The 18631-nt window shown below is 31.8% G+C and overlaps 1 protein-coding gene and 3 long non-coding RNA genes across 5 annotated transcripts; 3 read left to right on the top strand and 1 right to left on the bottom strand.

The window, feature by feature from the left end:
• Window positions 1-870: 870 nt before the first annotated feature.
• On the bottom strand, window positions 871-4918 carry LOC112491463 (uncharacterized). The gene is made up of 5 exons (XR_003055749.3): window positions 4795-4918; window positions 3627-3832; window positions 3485-3541; window positions 3252-3367; window positions 871-3038 (listed from the first exon to the last, which is right to left on the bottom strand). It is a non-coding gene; the product is annotated as an uncharacterized LOC112491463 (long non-coding RNA).
• Window positions 4919-6442: 1524 nt separating this feature from the next.
• Window positions 6443-7798, top strand: LOC107416224 (uncharacterized). The gene is made up of 6 exons (XR_007240394.2): window positions 6443-6537; window positions 6791-6858; window positions 6959-7068; window positions 7210-7308; window positions 7487-7560; window positions 7649-7798. It is a non-coding gene; the product is annotated as an uncharacterized LOC107416224 (long non-coding RNA).
• Window positions 7799-9418: 1620 nt separating this feature from the next.
• LOC132803387 (protein RGF1 INDUCIBLE TRANSCRIPTION FACTOR 1-like) lies at window positions 9419-10304 on the top strand. The gene is made up of 2 exons (XM_060816231.1): window positions 9419-9464; window positions 9874-10304. Exons 1-2 carry the CDS (start codon window positions 9429-9431, stop codon window positions 10153-10155), a joined length of 318 nt encoding a protein of 105 aa, XP_060672214.1. The 5' UTR covers window positions 9419-9428; the 3' UTR covers window positions 10156-10304.
• A 1889-nt stretch (window positions 10305-12193) lies between these two features.
• LOC107434424 (uncharacterized) lies at window positions 12194-14341 on the top strand. 2 transcript variants are annotated; one of them, XR_009638547.1, is made up of 3 exons: window positions 12194-12680; window positions 12799-13096; window positions 13466-13961. It is a non-coding gene; the product is annotated as an uncharacterized LOC107434424 (long non-coding RNA). The 2 variants fall into 2 exon arrangements; XR_007240375.2 differs by adding an exon at window positions 14014-14341 and having other exon boundaries at window positions 12197-13096; window positions 13466-13794.
• Window positions 14342-18631: the final 4290 nt, after the last annotated feature.

Genomic DNA, 18631 nt, shown 5'->3' with positions numbered 1-18631 from the left:
GTAGAAACTTTAAACAATCACATCCTAGAATGACAAAGCTATATTATCTTGTCTAAAGTTCTAGATTTTTTTTTTTTTTATTAACCAATTTTTAGAGTGATATGTTTCACTTACAACACAAAACCTGTTTTCATTAGCACAGTGTTAACAATAGTGGGGGTTTTAAATTAATTTTGACGTCTTTTTTTAATACCAACATATATATGGTTCAAGTTACGTCTAAACTCCAAAGTGTAAACAGATTTTTGCATTGTCAATAAATTCTGCCTCAAAAGTCATTAAATGAGTCCATAGTTGGCTTTCTCATTGAATACAACTTTTCTATTTTCATCTTTTTTTTGGTTGGAAGTTTTTCTGATCTTTTCCTTGTCTCTTATTTCCTATACCAGTATAATTCCTCTTACACAATAGTGTAAAAGTAAAACTTCTTACTTCAGCAGGGATGTAGCATGTATAGAAATTCAGTTGATGGTTATGACTTGAAGGTTTAGTGCTGTTTCAAACATGGCTTTTAGAAAAATTCAATGAAAAACCAAAGAAGCCTTCCCGCTCAAAATAGGTTTTTTTGACAATGCACTTCTTATTGATGTCATCCTTGGAGTTATTCATTTGAATATATGTGTGTGTACATATATATATATATATATATAGTCATCCTTGAAGTAGTGGCCACAATTTATTTAAGTATACGATAGATAGATCGAGGTTTTCTATGTATATTTCACGTAGAAAATTAAGTGCTAGTTTGATTGTTTTAGTCCATTGTTAGCTAAACAAACTATAGAAGCCAAACTAACATTGTTGGTTCAAGTTGGAATTCAAAAATGAAAAAAATGAAAGACAGTAATTTTGTTTTTCAATAATAAAAGACAATAATTATTGCAAATGAATTTACAATGATTAATGTAAATCATACATATCCTTTAAAAAAAATAAAAATCGAAAACTCCCCCTCTCTTCCTTTTAACTCTGTACTTTTTCTCTCTTCTATCTTTATCTATCTACTTACTTTCTCTCCCCATTTTTTTCTCTCTATTTTCCTCCATTTCTTTACTTTTCTGCATTCTATCTCTACTTTTATCAACTGTACCTTCTCTTTACTTTCTCCCTTGCACCATCTTCTCCATCTAAATTTTGTCTCCACTCTCTCTTTTAAATTCTCTCTTATTTACATTTCTCTCCACTTTGTCTTACACCTTCCACTAATTTCTCCATCTACACTTTCTCTACGCTTCTACTATTTTCTCCATAGACTCTAATCTCTTATTATCTTTTTAAACCTTCTATTTCTACTTTTTCTCTCTACACTTTTTCCACTATATTCTCTTTCTAATTATTCTATCTCCTTATTCTAGTTGCTGTCTACAATTGGCAATTGCCACAAAGTCAACAATTCCACAAGCTATATCAATACTTTCTTATATGATCCTACTTGATGTCCTTAATTATATCAATTAATTACCGTTAAGTATTCTCCTGGACTAAATTAAAAAAGGTTATAGTACATTTGTATTTATTTAGCAAATTACTAAAAGTAACTATCTAGCAAGTCTTTTATTTAATTATTTATTTTGAAAATAACAAGTCTTTTATCCAATAATTGTTTTTTCAAGATAAATTTTAGTTTCCTATTCATATTTTAAGGTAATATTATTTGTTAATTATTATTACATATAATAAAAGAATTTACCCAAGGTTTTTGTCATATTAAAATTCAAAATATATTAAATTAGAATATGTTTCAAAATATACAAGTATTTTTCCTTCAAAAATAAAATAAAATATATAAGTTTCTTTAATGAAAGAATCAAAATATATATTACAATTTATCAATATTCATTTTTTTTTAAAAAAAATATCAAAATTTTGTTGATTTCTTATTTAAGCAACTAGTTTCTTAACTTTTTTTTATCTTTCTTAACATGTAGTTTACGGGTTTTAGTTTCTTCAATTTCTTAAAAAAAATTTTAATGAAAGAATAAAAATATATATTAAAAATTTCCAAAATTCATTTCCAAACAATATCAAAAATTGATTTCTTACTTCAGCTACTAGTTTCTAAGCTTTCTTAACATCTAGTTGTCGGCTTACTAGTTTCTTCACTTTCTAAGATTTCGTTTTTTTTATTTTTTTTTATTTTTTTATTTTTTTACTTTCATTGTTTTTTAGTTAAATTTGAAAAAAAAAATTTTCATTAGTTGTCTTTTTCAAAAAATTTTACACTTAAAAAAAAAAAAACTGTCTTTTTAATTCTTATAAATTTTTATTGCATGCTTCGTTTACTTAAATTGTCTTCATAATTTCTTACTTGTTTACGGGTTGGTTTTTTAATATTTATATATTTTATTTTGTATATATTATATTAATAGTTACTTTTCTATATTTAAACTTTTTAAGGACATCAAAACTAAGCATTGACAGCATATGGAATAAATAATTTTTGAAAGCAAACTAGAAATAAAGTGCATAGAGAAATTAATAAGAGAAAGATGGAAGAAAAAGTGAGAGAAAAAATGCAGCAAGAGAAAGTAAAAAAGAAACAGAGTAGAATACTAGAAAGAAAGTAGATAGTGTTTTTGAGAAAGAAAAGAGAGAGAAAAAATGGGAAAAATGTATAAAGAAAAAGTAGTGAGAAAAAGTAAAGAGATAACAAAAAAGAGAAAATAGAGAAAATAAAGTCAAGCAAGAAAGGATACAGAGAGAGAGGAGAGGAAAATGCAGAAACAAAATGCAAAGTGTGAAATTGGCGCGGGAAAAGAAAAAAAGATTGAAATGGGAGGAAGGCAAATGAGAGACAAAGAAGAGAGCCACACACAACACACCATCCCACACAAGACTCAAGAGGGAAGAGAACCTCAGGCAATGCCCGAGAGTTTCTCTTCACCCAAACACCCAAAATTTCATATTTATTTTATTAAACAGAGTTCTCATTACAAACTTTGTTATACAGCCCCAAACCTTATTTTCTAATTTGTATGCAGCCTAGAAGCATTAAGCAGATGTCGACAATCTCATCGGGAAACAGTTGTCAAAATGTGCTGTCGATAAAAGACGTCAATCAAACAAACAGGTTAATTTCTTATAAAATAACAAATCTACGGCATCTCAAAAATCCATATCATTGAAGATAAGAAAAATTGATCTAACAGGAAGATTTAGACACTATATATTAATTTATGTAATATTAAAAATTTGGCACAGTATATAAAAGTTGGCACTTGAACAAGGATTAAGAGTTAATATTCACCTACCTCGGAGAACAGGTGAAGCCAAATTTCTAACACGACCAGGACATCTCAGCACTCAACCATACAGCAACAAGGGATTTTGAACCCCACTGTTAAGAAACCCGTTCCAAATTGTACGTCTGGGTATTTAAGCATCTCAATCAAAGGTCAAATAATGTGGAAATACGAAACATCTCAACATATCAATAAAAAAGAAAAGGAGCCAAAAACCAACTACCATTTGAAGCACTCCTTACCAATCAATTTCTTGAAATCTCAATGGAGGGAACACAAGATTGCAAATCTCTACTATCCTGATTTACATTTATGCAGAAGTTGGAATTGTATAAAAGGAATAATATCAATAGTGAAGGTCAATTGAAAAGGAGATTTGCTTACCAAACGATAAGAGCTTGCATGCATGCAGTCATCCTTAGTCTTCACCAATGGAATCCTAAGCCACATCTTTGATAATGAAATAATAACAAAAGAGAGATAAACAGCAACCTGTTAGAGGTGCAGTCCTAGCTTTCTTGGCCAACTGGGTTTTTCTCTCTGGCTCCAGTTTGTTCTCTGCCCCAAAGCTCTTCGCCAGCAGTATGTACCTTAATAAGTAATATTCAACTATAACATCAATAACTAAGAAGTAAGAACTAATATATCTAAGGCCTTAATTGATGGTTCAGGATACATGACTAGGATAGTACCAGCATTTCTTTCATGTGATGTACTTATTAGTCGTATCACGCCAAAGACGAAAAATAAAAAAACAAACTAAGCAAGCATGCAAGGATTAAGATCATCAAAACTAAACTAGTCATAAGATTGTGCACAAGATATTCTTTCCTCCTCGGATCAAGAGGAAAAATAAAATACAAAAACATTAAAGATTTTTTTTACCTTGTTTAGTTACACTAAATAGTGAAGAAAAAGAAAACAAAACGCTAATTTGCTCTTTGCCAACATTGAATTGTGGCTAATATGGATGCAATTGGTTTGGAAATTGTTTTTTCTACGAATCAGACTGCCATGACAAGGTTGAGTTTAATGATAGCTGAAAGCAATTTTCCTAAGTTCAAAACTTGGCATAGTTATTATAAAATCAAGCTAACAGAAATTAAATAACTAAGAAAACACAAATAAGCAAGAGCTAAGAACTAATATATCTAAGGCCTTAAGAGGAAAAATAAAATACATAAACATTTAAGACATCTTTTTTTCCTTGTTTAGTTAAACTAAATCGTGAAAAAAAAAAAAAAAAAAAGAAAACAAAACCCTAATTTGCCTTTTGCCCGATAGATTCCAAACTCCAAACAAAACCTGATTCGGCAAGAAACTCTTCAAACAAAGAAAACAGAGAAAGTCAGAAATCGTTAATTCAGCGATTAGGGTCGGCTACTCCTTTTTGGTTCTTTAAGTAGCCTCGTTTTCCTCTGTTTTCGGAAAAATAATAACTATTTTTCTCTTCACCCAATAGATTCCAAACTCCAAACAAAACCTAATTCGGCAAAATTAGGTAAGAAATTCTTCAAACAAAGAAAACAGAGAAGTGGGGGGACGAACTTACAAGAAGGGGCATGGGTACGAATTCCTTAGTGATCTGGGTGGTCTTGCCCTTTGGACATCGTCGTCGTCTTGGTGGTGGAGTCCGATTCCTCAGCCATCATCATCGCCTCGTGAAGGTCAGGGGGTTCCTCAGAAAACGGATAAAATGGGGAATACAATTTATACAAACGGCTTTCAACGGTCAAATTTTTTAAAAGTGTGGGGGCAAAACGTCGCCGTTTTGGCGCATGCTTTTATGTACCTTTTTTTCAGTTCTCTTACTTAAAATGTTTGTTTGTAAAGATACTTAAATTTTTTTAAAAAAAATTATTATTATTATTTTTAAAATAGAGAGAAAGAGATTTAAAAGAAAAAAAAATTATTAAAATGGCAGGTGAATTTATAAAAGTTACTGAGTCTCAATAGTTTTTTTTTTTCAATTTTTTTTAGAAAATGATTTTAGAATTAAGAAATATAGTACACGTTTTATTATTTTTAGAAGCAAGAAACATGAATATATATATATATATATATATATATATATATATATATATGTATGTATATTACTTAAACAATATTATTGTAATTCCTAACCCCAAAAAAAAAAGAAAAGAAAAACCCAAGTTTTACATACATGAAATACTCGTTTTTCTTTTTATTTCCATTCAAGCATTTAAGACTATCTCCAAATGAATGGAGTTATCATTTCAATAGTGTTACATACAACTGCGACATCAATCATCAAAAATTGTAACATGATATTTGGCAACATCAATATGTAAACAATTTGGAGTCCCTAGCGTTATTGTTATCAAATCAATCAATGTAAATTGATGGTAGAAAATATAAGTGCTAGAGTAATAAAAATTTAGGAAAATTATTATGAAAATATAGTTTAGGGGAATTCCTAACCCTTGAAAAAGTGCAGGGTACTTACATTTTAATCGATATTTTAAAAGGCAAAAGCACAAGATGAAGCATTTTTGTTGTTATAAGGCGAGGCATAAATCCTAAGGCAATAGGGAGTAAGCATTTCAGAAATTAAATTTTAATATTAAAAAAAATTTAATGAATAATTAAATTAACATTAAATTAAAAGACAAAAATATAAATAATCTTTAAAATGCAAAATAAATCAATTAAAATTTACAAATATAAAATTAATAAAAATTATAAATAAATATACAATAAAACATACACTTCTAATTTGTAAGGATAGAATAATTTATTTATAAAATAAATAATTAAAATTTTAGATTTAACTGTATCTAACGCGTATATCTCTTCTTCTTCTTCTTCTTCTTCTGCGATCACTAAACCATTCAAGTCGTTAAAGCGCTTGCACTTTTCACGTATGGCAGAGTGGAGGGAGTGGTCAGTGGTGGAAGTCGAAGGAAACAGAGAAGAAGGTCTTGGAGTTTTCTCAAACCTTAAGGAGCTTGAGTTGTCACACTGTCCGAAGTTAAAAAGGGAGTGCTTACCGGATTATCTTCCGTCTTTGGAAACTCTTTGGATATGGGGAAGTCACCACTTGGCGGCCTCACTCTCAGGGCATCAATACCCATCGCTCCGTGTATTGAGAATACAGGGATGTCAAAAAATGAAGACATTCCCGGAAGGGAGGTTGCCCTCCGATATACTCAAAACATATGCCCTCCGATATACTCAAAGCACCCACAAGGGGATAAGGGATTTCCTTCAAAGTTTCTACATTCAAAACATCGTTCTTCCTTCTATCACCTGCAATGCTTGCCATAAGAAGAAGGTCGTCCCACTTCTCTTTTATTTTTTTTATTTTTTATTTTTACTACCACTTATATGATCAAAACATGCTTCTGATATAATTTTTTCCTTTAGTAAGAAAGGTCTTCAACTTGGGTTTTCTAATTCAAACTATTTTCTATTTGAAGCTTTTGTTTTTCAACCTGTCATATGATATACATGTTCTCGCTTCTATTTTGCTTTAACATACATTTAGTTATACCTAATTTAATGTTCAATACTCATTTTAATTGCAGTCCATTTCCTGTAATATATCCTCTGTTATCTGCCACTATCATCCTGGATAGAAGAAATAGAAAACGCGGTGAATTTCTTATTCTGATCTTGGTATTTTTGCGCACTCTTTTCTTCCCTATTTTAACTAAATGCGATACGGTCTCGTTTCCAACTTCTCTCATTTGCAGTTATAATTTTGGAAGCAAACTGTTGTCGTTCACAGTAGCTGATTCAAAGACCTTACTCTTTGCGGTTTTGAAACACAGTTCTATCTCTTCTTCACCATTTCTGTCTTCAGGTGATTTTGGGAACTGGGATTTGAGTCATTATCCAACAAACTATGACAATTCATTTTTTCTGTAATTCTGGCACTTGATTGCTGGTGTTCATGTGCTCCCTACTTTTCGTTGCTATTCAACATGTGGCTTTTGTCTTGCAGTTAGCAAACGGTTGTCATTCACAGAGGATGATTCAATAACCTTACACTTTTCGGTTTTGAAATACAGTTCTAGCTCTTCTTCACCAATTCAGTGTTCAGGTAATTGAATACCTGCTACCACGGACTCTTTGATTGTTTCAAAGTGATTTTGGGAACTGGGATTTGAGTCTTTATCCATGAAACTGTGAAACTTCATTTTGTCTGTAATCCCAGCACATGACTAGTGTGCTCCGTACTTTTTCATTGCTATTCAACATGTTGCTCTTGTCTATTGCAGTTAGCATCCCCTGTATAACTGATTGTATTTCAGATGGTTGAGTTCCCAAAGATGTACTTTTTAAGTTTATACAGGTAACAGAAACTCCATATTACACATTAATGAAATGATATTTATGCATTTTATACGAGCTTCAACCCATGAAAGGGGACTTTTCTGCAGGAAAACTACAGGATGTTTAAGGCATATGACAGCCGGGGTACTGCCAATTGTAACATATCTGCCACTATTTGTAAGATCTGCTTTTCTTCATGTTGCACCAATCTACGTATCTTGTATTACACTTTTGTTGCAACAAGCATCTTCCTTTGAAATTAAAGAAGAAAAAAACCCAAGTTTTACATACATGAAATACTCGTTTTTCTTTTTATTTCCATTCAAGCATTTAAGACTATCTCCAAATGAATGGAGTTATCATTTCAATGGTGTTACATAAAACTGCGACATCAGTCATCAAAAATTGTAACCTGATATCTGGCAACATCAATATGTAAACAATTTGGAGTCCCTAGCGTTATTGTTATCAAATCAATCAATGTAAATTGATGGTAGAAAATATAAGTGCTAGAGTAATAAAAATTTAGGAAAATTATTATGAAAATGTAGTTTAGGGGAATTCCTAACCCTTGAAAAAGTGCAGGGTACTTACATTTTAATCGATATTGTAAAAGGCAAAAGCACAAGATGAAGCATTTTCGTTGTTATAAGGAGAGGCATAAATCCTAAGGCAATAGGGAGTAAGCATTTCAGAAATTAAATTTTAATATTAAAAAAAAAATTAATGAATAATTAAATTAATATTAAATTAAAAGACAAAAATATAAATAATCTTTAAACTGCAAAATAAATCAATTAAAATTTACAAATATAAAATTAATAAAAATTATAAATAAATATACAATAAAACATACACTTCTAATTTGTAAGGATAAAAATAAATTTATTTTTAAAATAAATAATTAAAATTTTAGATTTGAAATGTAAAAAAATGCATTTTTGTACTCAAAGCATATGCCCCATCTTCTGAAGTGTGTGCCTTACAAGAGTAATACCCAAACTTTTAGGCTTAAGGCATTATTTGTGTGTTTCGCCTCAAGATGAGCTCCGAGCATAACCCCATACGAGTATTTTAAAAGAAGTGATTTAACATTCACAATAAAATAGACACCACGTATAATTGCAGCTTTGCAAATGAAAGTACATATTCTCGAAGTATCATTAGATATTTCTCGGATCCCCAATAAGATAAGAAAAGTTGTATGTTCTTTTATCTTTTTCCTATTTTCCCGCCATTTGAAAGTTTTTAAATTAAAAAAATATATTTTGAGTATTTATTTTCATATTAGAAATTCACATCTTATATAAAAATATGTTTTGAATAAAAGAAAATTCATAAATGTAAATATAAATTCTATATTTAAGGCAGAGAATACAAAAATGAAACTTGGCTTAAAATACATAGGAAAGTCAACATTTTTATATATTTTCTTATTAGTGGAAAGGTAATAAAAGTGATATGCTATAACAGTAATAAATTGTAAAGAAGTGACATTCATTTTTATTCATGTCATAAAAAGATATTTAAAGGACTACCAAATTTGACACATGTCTTTAGAAATTTTGTTAGTCTCTATTGCAAAGAGTTAGAGGATAAACAGCAATCTTAATTTCATGAACCTCGAGTCCATCGAACTGCTAGCAAAATCTGCTGCCGCATTTCTTTCCTGCCAGGTATGAACACTAAAATCCTTTAATGCCAATTCCTCACAAGTTCTCAAACTCACCTATTCTGTTTGATTAATTCTCTCTGATTTAATTTTTTTTCTCTCTTTTTTTTTTTAATTTTTTTCCTTTTTCAGCTCTCAGATTCCTCAAGTGGAACTTATTTCCTTGTGTATCATACAAAAAATTTCACTTTGAGCTTCTTTTTCTTGTAGGAATCATGAGTTCAACCTCTAGGCTTGTAAAAGATGAGCAGGTATGAAAGACCCATTTTGAGCACTTTACTTTTTCTCTTCTTGCATGTGGATGAAATTAAGGAAATATGATGGAGATTGGAAATTCTTCTTATTTATTTATTTATTTATTTGTATTTACCAGTTAGAATATATGATTTATGAAATTGAGACTTAATTGCTCTTTTCTTTTCTTTTCTTCTTTTTCCCATTTTTGTATTTGTTTATTCTTTTTACTTTTTTTTTAAAAAATTATTATATCAGCTAGACTAACTTGTGAGGCATTAATTGTTTATTTATGCCCTCTAATGTACTGACTATATATACTTCTTTCTCAATTTTTTGTTACATGACATGTTTTTTTAAATATATATAGTTACTTAAGAATAAGTTATTTTGAGATATCGTTCACATATTGAATAAAATTTCTAGGTTGAAAAAGATCAAGTCCAACAACGGAACCAGCAGCCAGAATGGCTTCAGGCCTTCTTAGAAAGAACTTTCTTTGATACTTGCGTAGCTCATCCTATCCGTAGGAATGAGTTAAACAAATATTGTATCAATTGCAATGCATCAGCTTGCCAGTATTGTATGTCTTCAGGTGCTCATCGCCATCACAGAGTACTAAAAATCTATAGACATGTTTATAAGGATGTTGTCTCGCTTGGTTCCATGGAAAAGTACATTGATTGTTCTCAAATTCAGGTATGTTGAATCCTATCCCTCTACAAATATTCAATCAATTACATGGAAAATGGATAGGACCCGGCTGAATCTAAATCCTCATCATTGTCCCAATAGGTTAGACGAGACATGTCATGACAATGAATCTTTGATAGATAAACGAATCTCCATTCGAGAAATATGTGGCATCGAGTTATAATATTATGATTTTACAAAATATTTAATTAACTACATGGAAAGTTAATAGGATGGGGCAGAGTACTAGTTTGCCTATGTTGTCCTTGTTTACAATCCTAGATCTCAGTCCTCATCGTTGTCCCAAACCCTATTTTGATGTAGTTTAGGTGGGACAGGGCAGAATAAGGAATCTTTCATAGATAAATGAATCTCTCTCAAAGAAACGAGTTTCATGTGGCATTGAGTTATAATACCATGGATTTACAAAATATTTAATTAATCACATAGAAAATGGATAAGGGCGGGATGAAGTCTGCCTTCTTTATCCTTATTCTCAACCCTAAATCCAAGCCTACATCACTGTCCCAAACCCTATTTCAAATTTAAAAAGGTAAAGCGAGATGGGACAAGATAGAAAATTTTTGACAAATAAACAACTCTCAGATAGAAAATAGAGCTTTTCATGGCACGTTATCATCCATCTCAACTTTTGACTAGTCGAAAGCAGACGTGACAATTGCTAAAGTTAGTAATTTATGGGTTTTAGACAATAACTATATTCCACCCCAATTATGAACCCTCACAAACTTTGTGATGGAAATTATTTTCCTTATAAATTGTATATTACTTAATTGATTTATCCGGGATCCCTCATGGAACATGTTCGTAAGCTGGACATTGCCTTTTTTGCTTGTATAAATAACTCATTAATATTGAGTTTGTAGCCTTACAAATGCAACAAGAGATTTGTTATAGCATTGAATCCTCTTCCACACTCTGGTCAAATGTCAAATAATGGGGCATCATGTGAGATTTGCAAAAGAAGGTTAAATGAACCAGATCTCTACCAATACTGCTCTATTACTTGCAAGGTAATAATTATTGACAACTTCAAATTAAACTTTCCCATATAAGAAGATATCATTGATTAACTTATTGTAGTAATTTTAATAGGTACAACTTTAAACTTTCTTTAAAACCTTTATGACAATTTCAGGTCATGGCATTTTCAAGGAAGACTAGTGACTCAGATCCTCCTTTTCTTTCCATCCAAACACCGAGCAAGGAAACTCAGACGGATACTTTAAAACCAGAAATGTCAAACCATAAAAGAAAGGGAAAACCTTGCAGGGCTCCTTTTTTCTAATGCCCTTATGTTTGCTTCCTTTTTACATTGGAAGTGTTGCTCATGTCATATAAGAAGCGCAGATCAAGATTTTCTTAGTAATACATTAAGATTTCCATGTGATTAGGTTGTTGTTTCTAAATATTTGCTCTGCTGGCTGATCCAAACATTGATGAATATCTATGTATAACTATTGATCGGCTGCAACTTAATATTTTGTATACAAGAGGGAGCAGAATTTTATACCAATTAATTTCTTTTTTTTATCATTACTAATTAATTTCTTTGAATCCAATTTAAATGGCATGGTTGATATATACTCATGTTTTGTTACTGGTATGCCCATTTTTACTGAGTTTGGCTTAATGCTTGGGAACTACTTGGTGATGCTGTCTTTTAATAATACATATATATATATATATATATATAGGCAAAAGTCTTTAAATAATATTGTAATATTTTAAAATTGAGGCTGTACCTATAACGGTGCTTAAATTATTGAAGAGAGAGGATTTTATTTATAACGGTGCTTGATTGAAATTCACACGAATTTTTGCGTCCATCAGCTAAAGGAAATGAATTTTTTCGTTTTGCTAATTTGACCTAGTTTATATGTGGAAAAAAAAAATTGCCCTGGTTTTAGGCCAACCTTATAGGCCCAAAAGAGTAAGCCCACCTTATAATTAGGGGGAATTTAACCCAATACCCACAAAAATAGAGGGCTAATGATATTTACCCCTTCTTCGTCAAGTTTTTTTTGTCTACCCCTTGCTTCCTATTTTGCCCTTACTAAAACAAAAAATTACTTTACTTTTCCTTTTCTCATTCTTAAAGCCAATAATTCCGGGTTCCTGCACCTCTGCTTTCCTTTCTTTCTTCTTGCCTGAGAAAACCCACAAATAATCCCATTAAAAATCCTGCTCGACCTCTTTTTTCCTTTCCCCCATGAAAAATCAAATTTACACCTTTTTGATTTTTTCTATGTGAATTCTTAGCTAATATTGCTGTATCGGTGGCCTTGATATGTAATTGGTGCTTTGTAGGGTAATTTGCAAGTTGCAAATTTATATGCTGGCACCGACAGTGTAGAGCTCAAAGGCATGAAATAATTGCTGAATTGAATTATTTCTTAAGGCATTGTATCTGCAAGTTGCAAGTGTATATTCTTTTCTCAAAGAAGCTGTTCCTGGCATTTTTAGAATCCACCGGCTACTCTCAAGAAGATGTGCTCCTTCAGAAGCCCAAAGCTGGGGTATGTATAGCTTCAAATCATTCTTAATCAGAATGCTTAAATCACCCTTGAATCAGGCTTTCTGATCTAGATTCAGATGTGGGTTAATATCAGTTACTGAGTAGTATAATGCTTGCAGCTCCTGAAGCCTACTTTCACAATTATATGTGATAAAGATTCAAAACGCTTCCTTTGATAAAGATTCAAAATACTTCCTTTTATTGATTCGTGGAACCCATAGTATCAAAGATACACTAACAGCAGCTAGTGGTGCAGTGGTACCTTTCCTCTCTTTTATTTTGCATGATGGTGGGATAAGCAATTTGGTTCTGGTTTTTGCATATTGTGGGATGGTTGTTGCTGCTCGTTGGATTGCTAAGCTCAACACTTCATCCTTGCTTAAGGCTCTCAATGACTATCCTGACTACAAAGTTAAGGTAAACAACATTTATTTTATCTAAAAAATAAGTTAATTTCTTATTCAATTGCATATGATCTTGTTTCTCATTATGATACTATAGGAATGTTGTCTGAAATTTCACATGCTTGGGCTTGATTGGGTTGCCCCCTTTATAAAAGGTTACATGAGTGTAGAAAGATATATATATTGTCACTTAGCACACAATACTTGCTTTGTAATGCATTCATGTAAGGTTTTGTCTGAAAACTCATTGTTTTAAGGTTTTATGTCATATGTTCTAAGTTGTCACATAGAAAAATACATTTAGATGGCTGCATAAAAAGTTTCTATGGGCTATATGTAAATGAAACTAGTTCTGTATATTGACTTCCTTTAAATGTTCTAGGCTTCTAGGATCACTTAGTGTACAAAGGACACCAAATATTCTTGTACAAAAGAGAACAAATATCTGCTACAGATTTGTGGGGTGCATTTCAAGGCCAAGGATATGGAGAATTTAATGACATTAGATCCATTACTATTATGGTCGATTATATTGTTCCAGCAGTTCTTCAACAACTTGGCATGCTGAAATACAGTTCAAAGCTTGCCAAATTGATTGTGGCTAATAATGAAATAGATTCAGGCAGTGAGGAGGAAGTTAAGCTATGGACTTGCTCCATATATGCTGTGGAGAGGATGAAGGAGTTGATCAGTAAAAAATCAAGGAAGCAGGTGCTGAGCAATTTAGTACTTGTATATTTCCTTTTGGTATTTCAATGATTTTCACTCTTTTTGTTTAGATCAATCTATGTCCTTCTATTTTTTTTCTTTTCCTTTTTTTTTTCCCAGTAGTATATATAATCTTTCTCTTTGTTTTCTCAGTGTTTTCCGTTATTTTTATTTATTTATTTATTTATCTAGTTGTTTAAATCATGTGACTTTTGTATTCAGGTGCTTAGTGTGGAGTTAGACCTTTGGCTTTGGTCTTTTGGCATTCAATTTCCATCTCTGCAACACCACTGAACACTTTCAACATATTACTGAGCTCACCATATCAGATGGTGTCCTTCTTAATTTATGCTTCTAACTGTAAGATTATATGAACTAGCATAGTAAGTTTTGGGGCGAAGTCATTAGAAAGATGTGTCTATAAATTCCTCGCATCTATTGTTCTGTTTGCATGGTTGTAGCTTTTCTTAATTTTGAGAAGTACTACTAATATTAGCCTTGAGTTGATGAACCAAAAACTTATTATTTTAAAAATTGAACATTTGATATGTTGCTATTACCTATTTTGAGATATCTGTCACTTGTATTTTTCTATTCGCTGTAAAAAAATTAGTGGCTTTGTGATACGAACCTAGGACGACCTGCTCCTAAACCCGTATTATATTAGCCCGGATCTTAATTAAGTTCAAGTTCTAATGGAATGGACCTCAACCCCTAACCAACCTGTGGTTAGAAACCTTGGTATAATGTAGACGCCACAATAGGGGATGGAAAACCTATTGATAAGTCAAGCTAAAACAACCAATTCTCTAATGGTGTTTTAGGTGTTCTCAAAGAACAAAGAGATAATTAATCTCACAAGTATTTTTTTAATCAAATCAAAGTTTAAAGTTGTATTATTAATGAAAAATAAGCCTTTAAATAGGCTTTGAAAGAAACAAAATAAACCCTAAAAACCCTAGGAAAAACCGGCCACACAATGAAGAAGTCTATCTTGGCCGAAACTTTCCTTTTCCTAATCTAATTTGGATTAATTAATTCCTTTATTTTTAATTAGGAATTAATTAATTTACAATGAAAATAATAAAATAATAACTTTCCTAATCTTATTTGTCCAGAAAATAAATAAATAGAAACTAAAAATAATGGTAGTTTCCTAAAACAAAAAGTAGAATAAAATTAGGAAACTAAAATACTAGTTTTTTTGATCAAGTTGACTTTGATCAATCTTTGACCTCTTTGAGCTTCAAATCAGCTTCTAGATGCTTTGTAGGATGCCAAATAAGCTGAATATAAAGTCCCACACGTTGCCCATGCTTGGAAAAATAAGAAAAGGCTAAAACAGTAAAATACAGTAAAGCCAGCAAGCAATACAGCAAATTCGGCCAAATTGTTAAGGCTGTCCGTACAAGCCCTTTTTGATTGCATTTGAGGCTGCTTTAACTTGATTCCATGACCTCTTAGGCATATGTATTGAACCCATAAAGCATTGGAACCATTTCATGCTTCCCGGACTCCAAAAATGTATCAAAACTGTCACCCGGGTCCGTATCGGCTTCCACCACTTGGATGCTTCGAATAGGCTTTGTATCTTTAAGTATGGACAAGCTCTGTTGAGATTAATTACCCTCTGTATAAATACTCCCAGGTTGCCCTTAAATCTCTTAATTTGAGCTCTTGTGATTGGCCTAGTCTTCATCCGTGTCGAGTCAGCACCCCAGCGGGTTATCGGTGGAGCAGGCTCGGGCGGAATCACATCACTTTGTAATGTCGCAATAGGTGTCATAGCTTTTCATGTTATTTTTAATTTATTTTTAACAACTCTATATGTACCTGTTGAAGATGTTTTAAAAGTTTTAGCAATTCTATTTTGTAGGCTTTAGATTCACTAAACATTTGATATTATACAGAATTACATGTAGTAGCAACGAAATTAATTGTTTTTGTACGTGGATTGGATTAATATACATTAATTCAAATAACAAAGTAAAAAAAAAAAGAAAAAAGCATTGGAAGAAGTGAAAAAATGACAAATTAACTTCATTATTGACGGGCAATCAGTAAAAAAATGACAAATTAACTTCATTATCGACGGGCAATCAATACTACCGATGGAAAAAGTTGGTAATCCAATTAATTATTTTACTACTAGATGGAAAATTTACCTATGGATCAACGGTAATTGTCAATTGTTAATTTTTTCAATTGAACTCACCACAATTCAATACAACCTTTGATAATGTGTATTTACACCAAGAACATGCTAAATGGAATTTTATTTCATTATAAAAATTAAGGTAAATACAGTTGACAAATTTTTTGACTCCCACAAATCCCCTAATGTGTGTTTTGTGCAACAACATGCAAAATATACATTCATCAATGATCCTAAACAGCAAAATCCCCATAAAATTTGGAAAAAGTTCTAAAATTGCCAAAACAATTTGATTACCGTCGGGCCTTTTGTAATTACCGATGAAACCTTCGATAATTTTTCCAGCAAGGACAATTTGATTACCAATGGTTTCATCGGTAATTACCGAAGGCCTAACGGTAATCAAACGGGTGGCTAATATTGATTTAGATTTCCCATTTTCAAAAGAAAAAGTCAAAGAGTAGTTTTAAATTCTCCAAGATTCTTCATATGCTATCACCATTAGTGCAAGTACCTTAAACATTTTTTAGCACAAGAAGAATTACATGTATCATGCAATCAGATTAATCCAATCAAACAACCAATATCAACCAGGAAGACCAGATTGTTTATACCTTTATGTACCTTCCAAATTTAGTTCCTTGATCTTTTCTAATAGTGGAACAACAGGCTGCATGACAATATAGATAGCAACCTTTATCGTATTACCATGAAAGGTTTTAGTCTCCATACTATAAAGGAATGATAAAATATTTGGATGTTTGACTAGTAACAGAAGGATAAAGTAGCTAGACAGGGAAACAAAACATGTATTAAAGCTTTAGAAAAATAGGCACACTATCAAACAAAATCTATGGACTCTGAAAAAACAACCATGTTGAGTTAATGCTTGATAAAACTAAAAATTTAAACATTTTTTACAAAAATATTACACTTAAATTTAATCAGATTATTGGATTTCAAATTTTAAGGATGTAAGAATCTTTCATATCAATTCCCTCTTTGATTTTGATAGGTGTATGTGACAAGAAAATCCATAATGCATCAATCCGCTACTATCTAAATTCAAAAAAGTAGCAACCAAAAGTTACTTATTTCCTTTAATGTGGTTTTGCAGCATATTGATACTATTTTGTATTTCGGTTTGATAATGAGAAAATGTTCACCAACACCTGTGCCATATTAGACGTGTTATTTTGGGTAAGATGATGGGATGTTACTAATGTTATCATAATATGCTGAACCTATCTTTACTAATGACAACCGTTGAAAAAAAAGAAAAAAAAACCCTCGGTTGTGGTAAAAATTAAAGCAAAGATGATTACCGATGGTGCATCGATAATTCCCGATTCACCATCGGTAATTATAGAAAAGCTTTTCGTAATATGAAAAATTACCGACGGTTTCGTCGGTAATTACAGAGGGTGTACAGTCAATCACATTTTACCAATTTTTTGGGCCCCACAAGTCCTCTAATGTGTGTTGAATGCAAAAAAATGAAAAATATGGATTCTAAAATTATCCTAATGAGAGAAAATCCCAAAATTGCTTCAAAAGTTCTCAAATTTTCCAAAACAATACGATGACTGTACATGATCGGTAATTCCCGAGGAAACTGTCGGTAACCAACAAATACCCTCTGAAAAAATTACCAACGGTTTCGTCGGTAATTACCGAAAGTGTACAGTCAATCACATTTTACCAATTTTTTGGGCCCCACAAGTCCCATAACGTGTGTTGAATGCAAAAACATGCAAAATAGGGATTCTAAAATTATACTAAGGAGAGAAAATTACAAAATTTCATAAAAGTGTCTCAAATTTTGCAAAAAAATTGGATAACTGTTCACCCTCGATAATTCCCGAGGAAAGTGTCGGTAACCAACACATATCCTTTGGAAAAATAACCGATGGTTTCGTCGGTAATTACCGAGGGTGTACAGTCATCAAATTGTTTTGCAAAATTTAAGATACGTTTATGAAATTTTGGGATGTTCTCTCCTTAGTATAATTTTAGAATCCCTATTTTGCATGTTTTTGCATTCAACACACATTATGGGACTCGTGGGGCCCAAAAATTTGATAAAATGTTATTGACTGTACACTTTCGGTAATTACCGACGACACCGTCGGTAATTTTTCCAGAGGGTATTTGTACGTTACCGAAGGTTTCCTTGGGAATTGCCGAGGGTGAACAGTCATCAAATTTTTTTGCAAAATTTGACACTTTTATAAAATTTTGTAATTTTCTCTCCTTAGTATAATTTTAGAATCCCTATTTTGCATGTTTTTGCATTCAACACACGTTATGGGACTTGTGGGGCCCAAAAAATTGGTAAAATGTGATTGACTGTACACCCTCAGTAATTACCGACGAAACCGTCGGTAATTTTTCTAGAGGGTATGTGTTGGTTACCGATGGTTTCCTCGGGAATTACCGAGGGTGTACAGTCATCCAATTTTTTTGCAAAATTTGACACACTTTTATGAAATTTTGGGATTTTCTCTCCTTAGTATAATTTTAGAATCCATATTTTGCATGTTTTTGCATTAAACACACGTTATGGGACTTGTAGGGCCTAAAAAATTGGTAAAATGTGATTGACTGTACACTTTCGGTAATTACCGACGACACCGACGGTAATTTTCCAGAGGGTATTTGTAGGTTACCGACGGTTTCCTCGGG

Source organism: Ziziphus jujuba, chromosome 4 (genome assembly GCF_031755915.1).
Source record: "Ziziphus jujuba cultivar Dongzao chromosome 4, ASM3175591v1".
NCBI lineage: Eukaryota > Viridiplantae > Streptophyta > Magnoliopsida > Rosales > Rhamnaceae > Ziziphus > Ziziphus jujuba.
The sequence above is the reverse complement of the archived record's forward strand: the minus strand, read 5'-3'. Positions and strand labels throughout refer to the sequence as shown.

Excerpts from the sequence above, each read along its gene's own strand:
- LOC132803387 (XM_060816231.1), top strand. The coding sequence starts at position 9,429 with ATGAGTTCAACCTCTAGGCTTGTAAAAGATGAGCAG. Across the intron at positions 9,465-9,873 it reads GGCTTGTAAAAGATGAGCAG|GTTGAAAAAGATCAAGTCCA; the intron begins GTATGAAAGACC and ends TAAAATTTCTAG.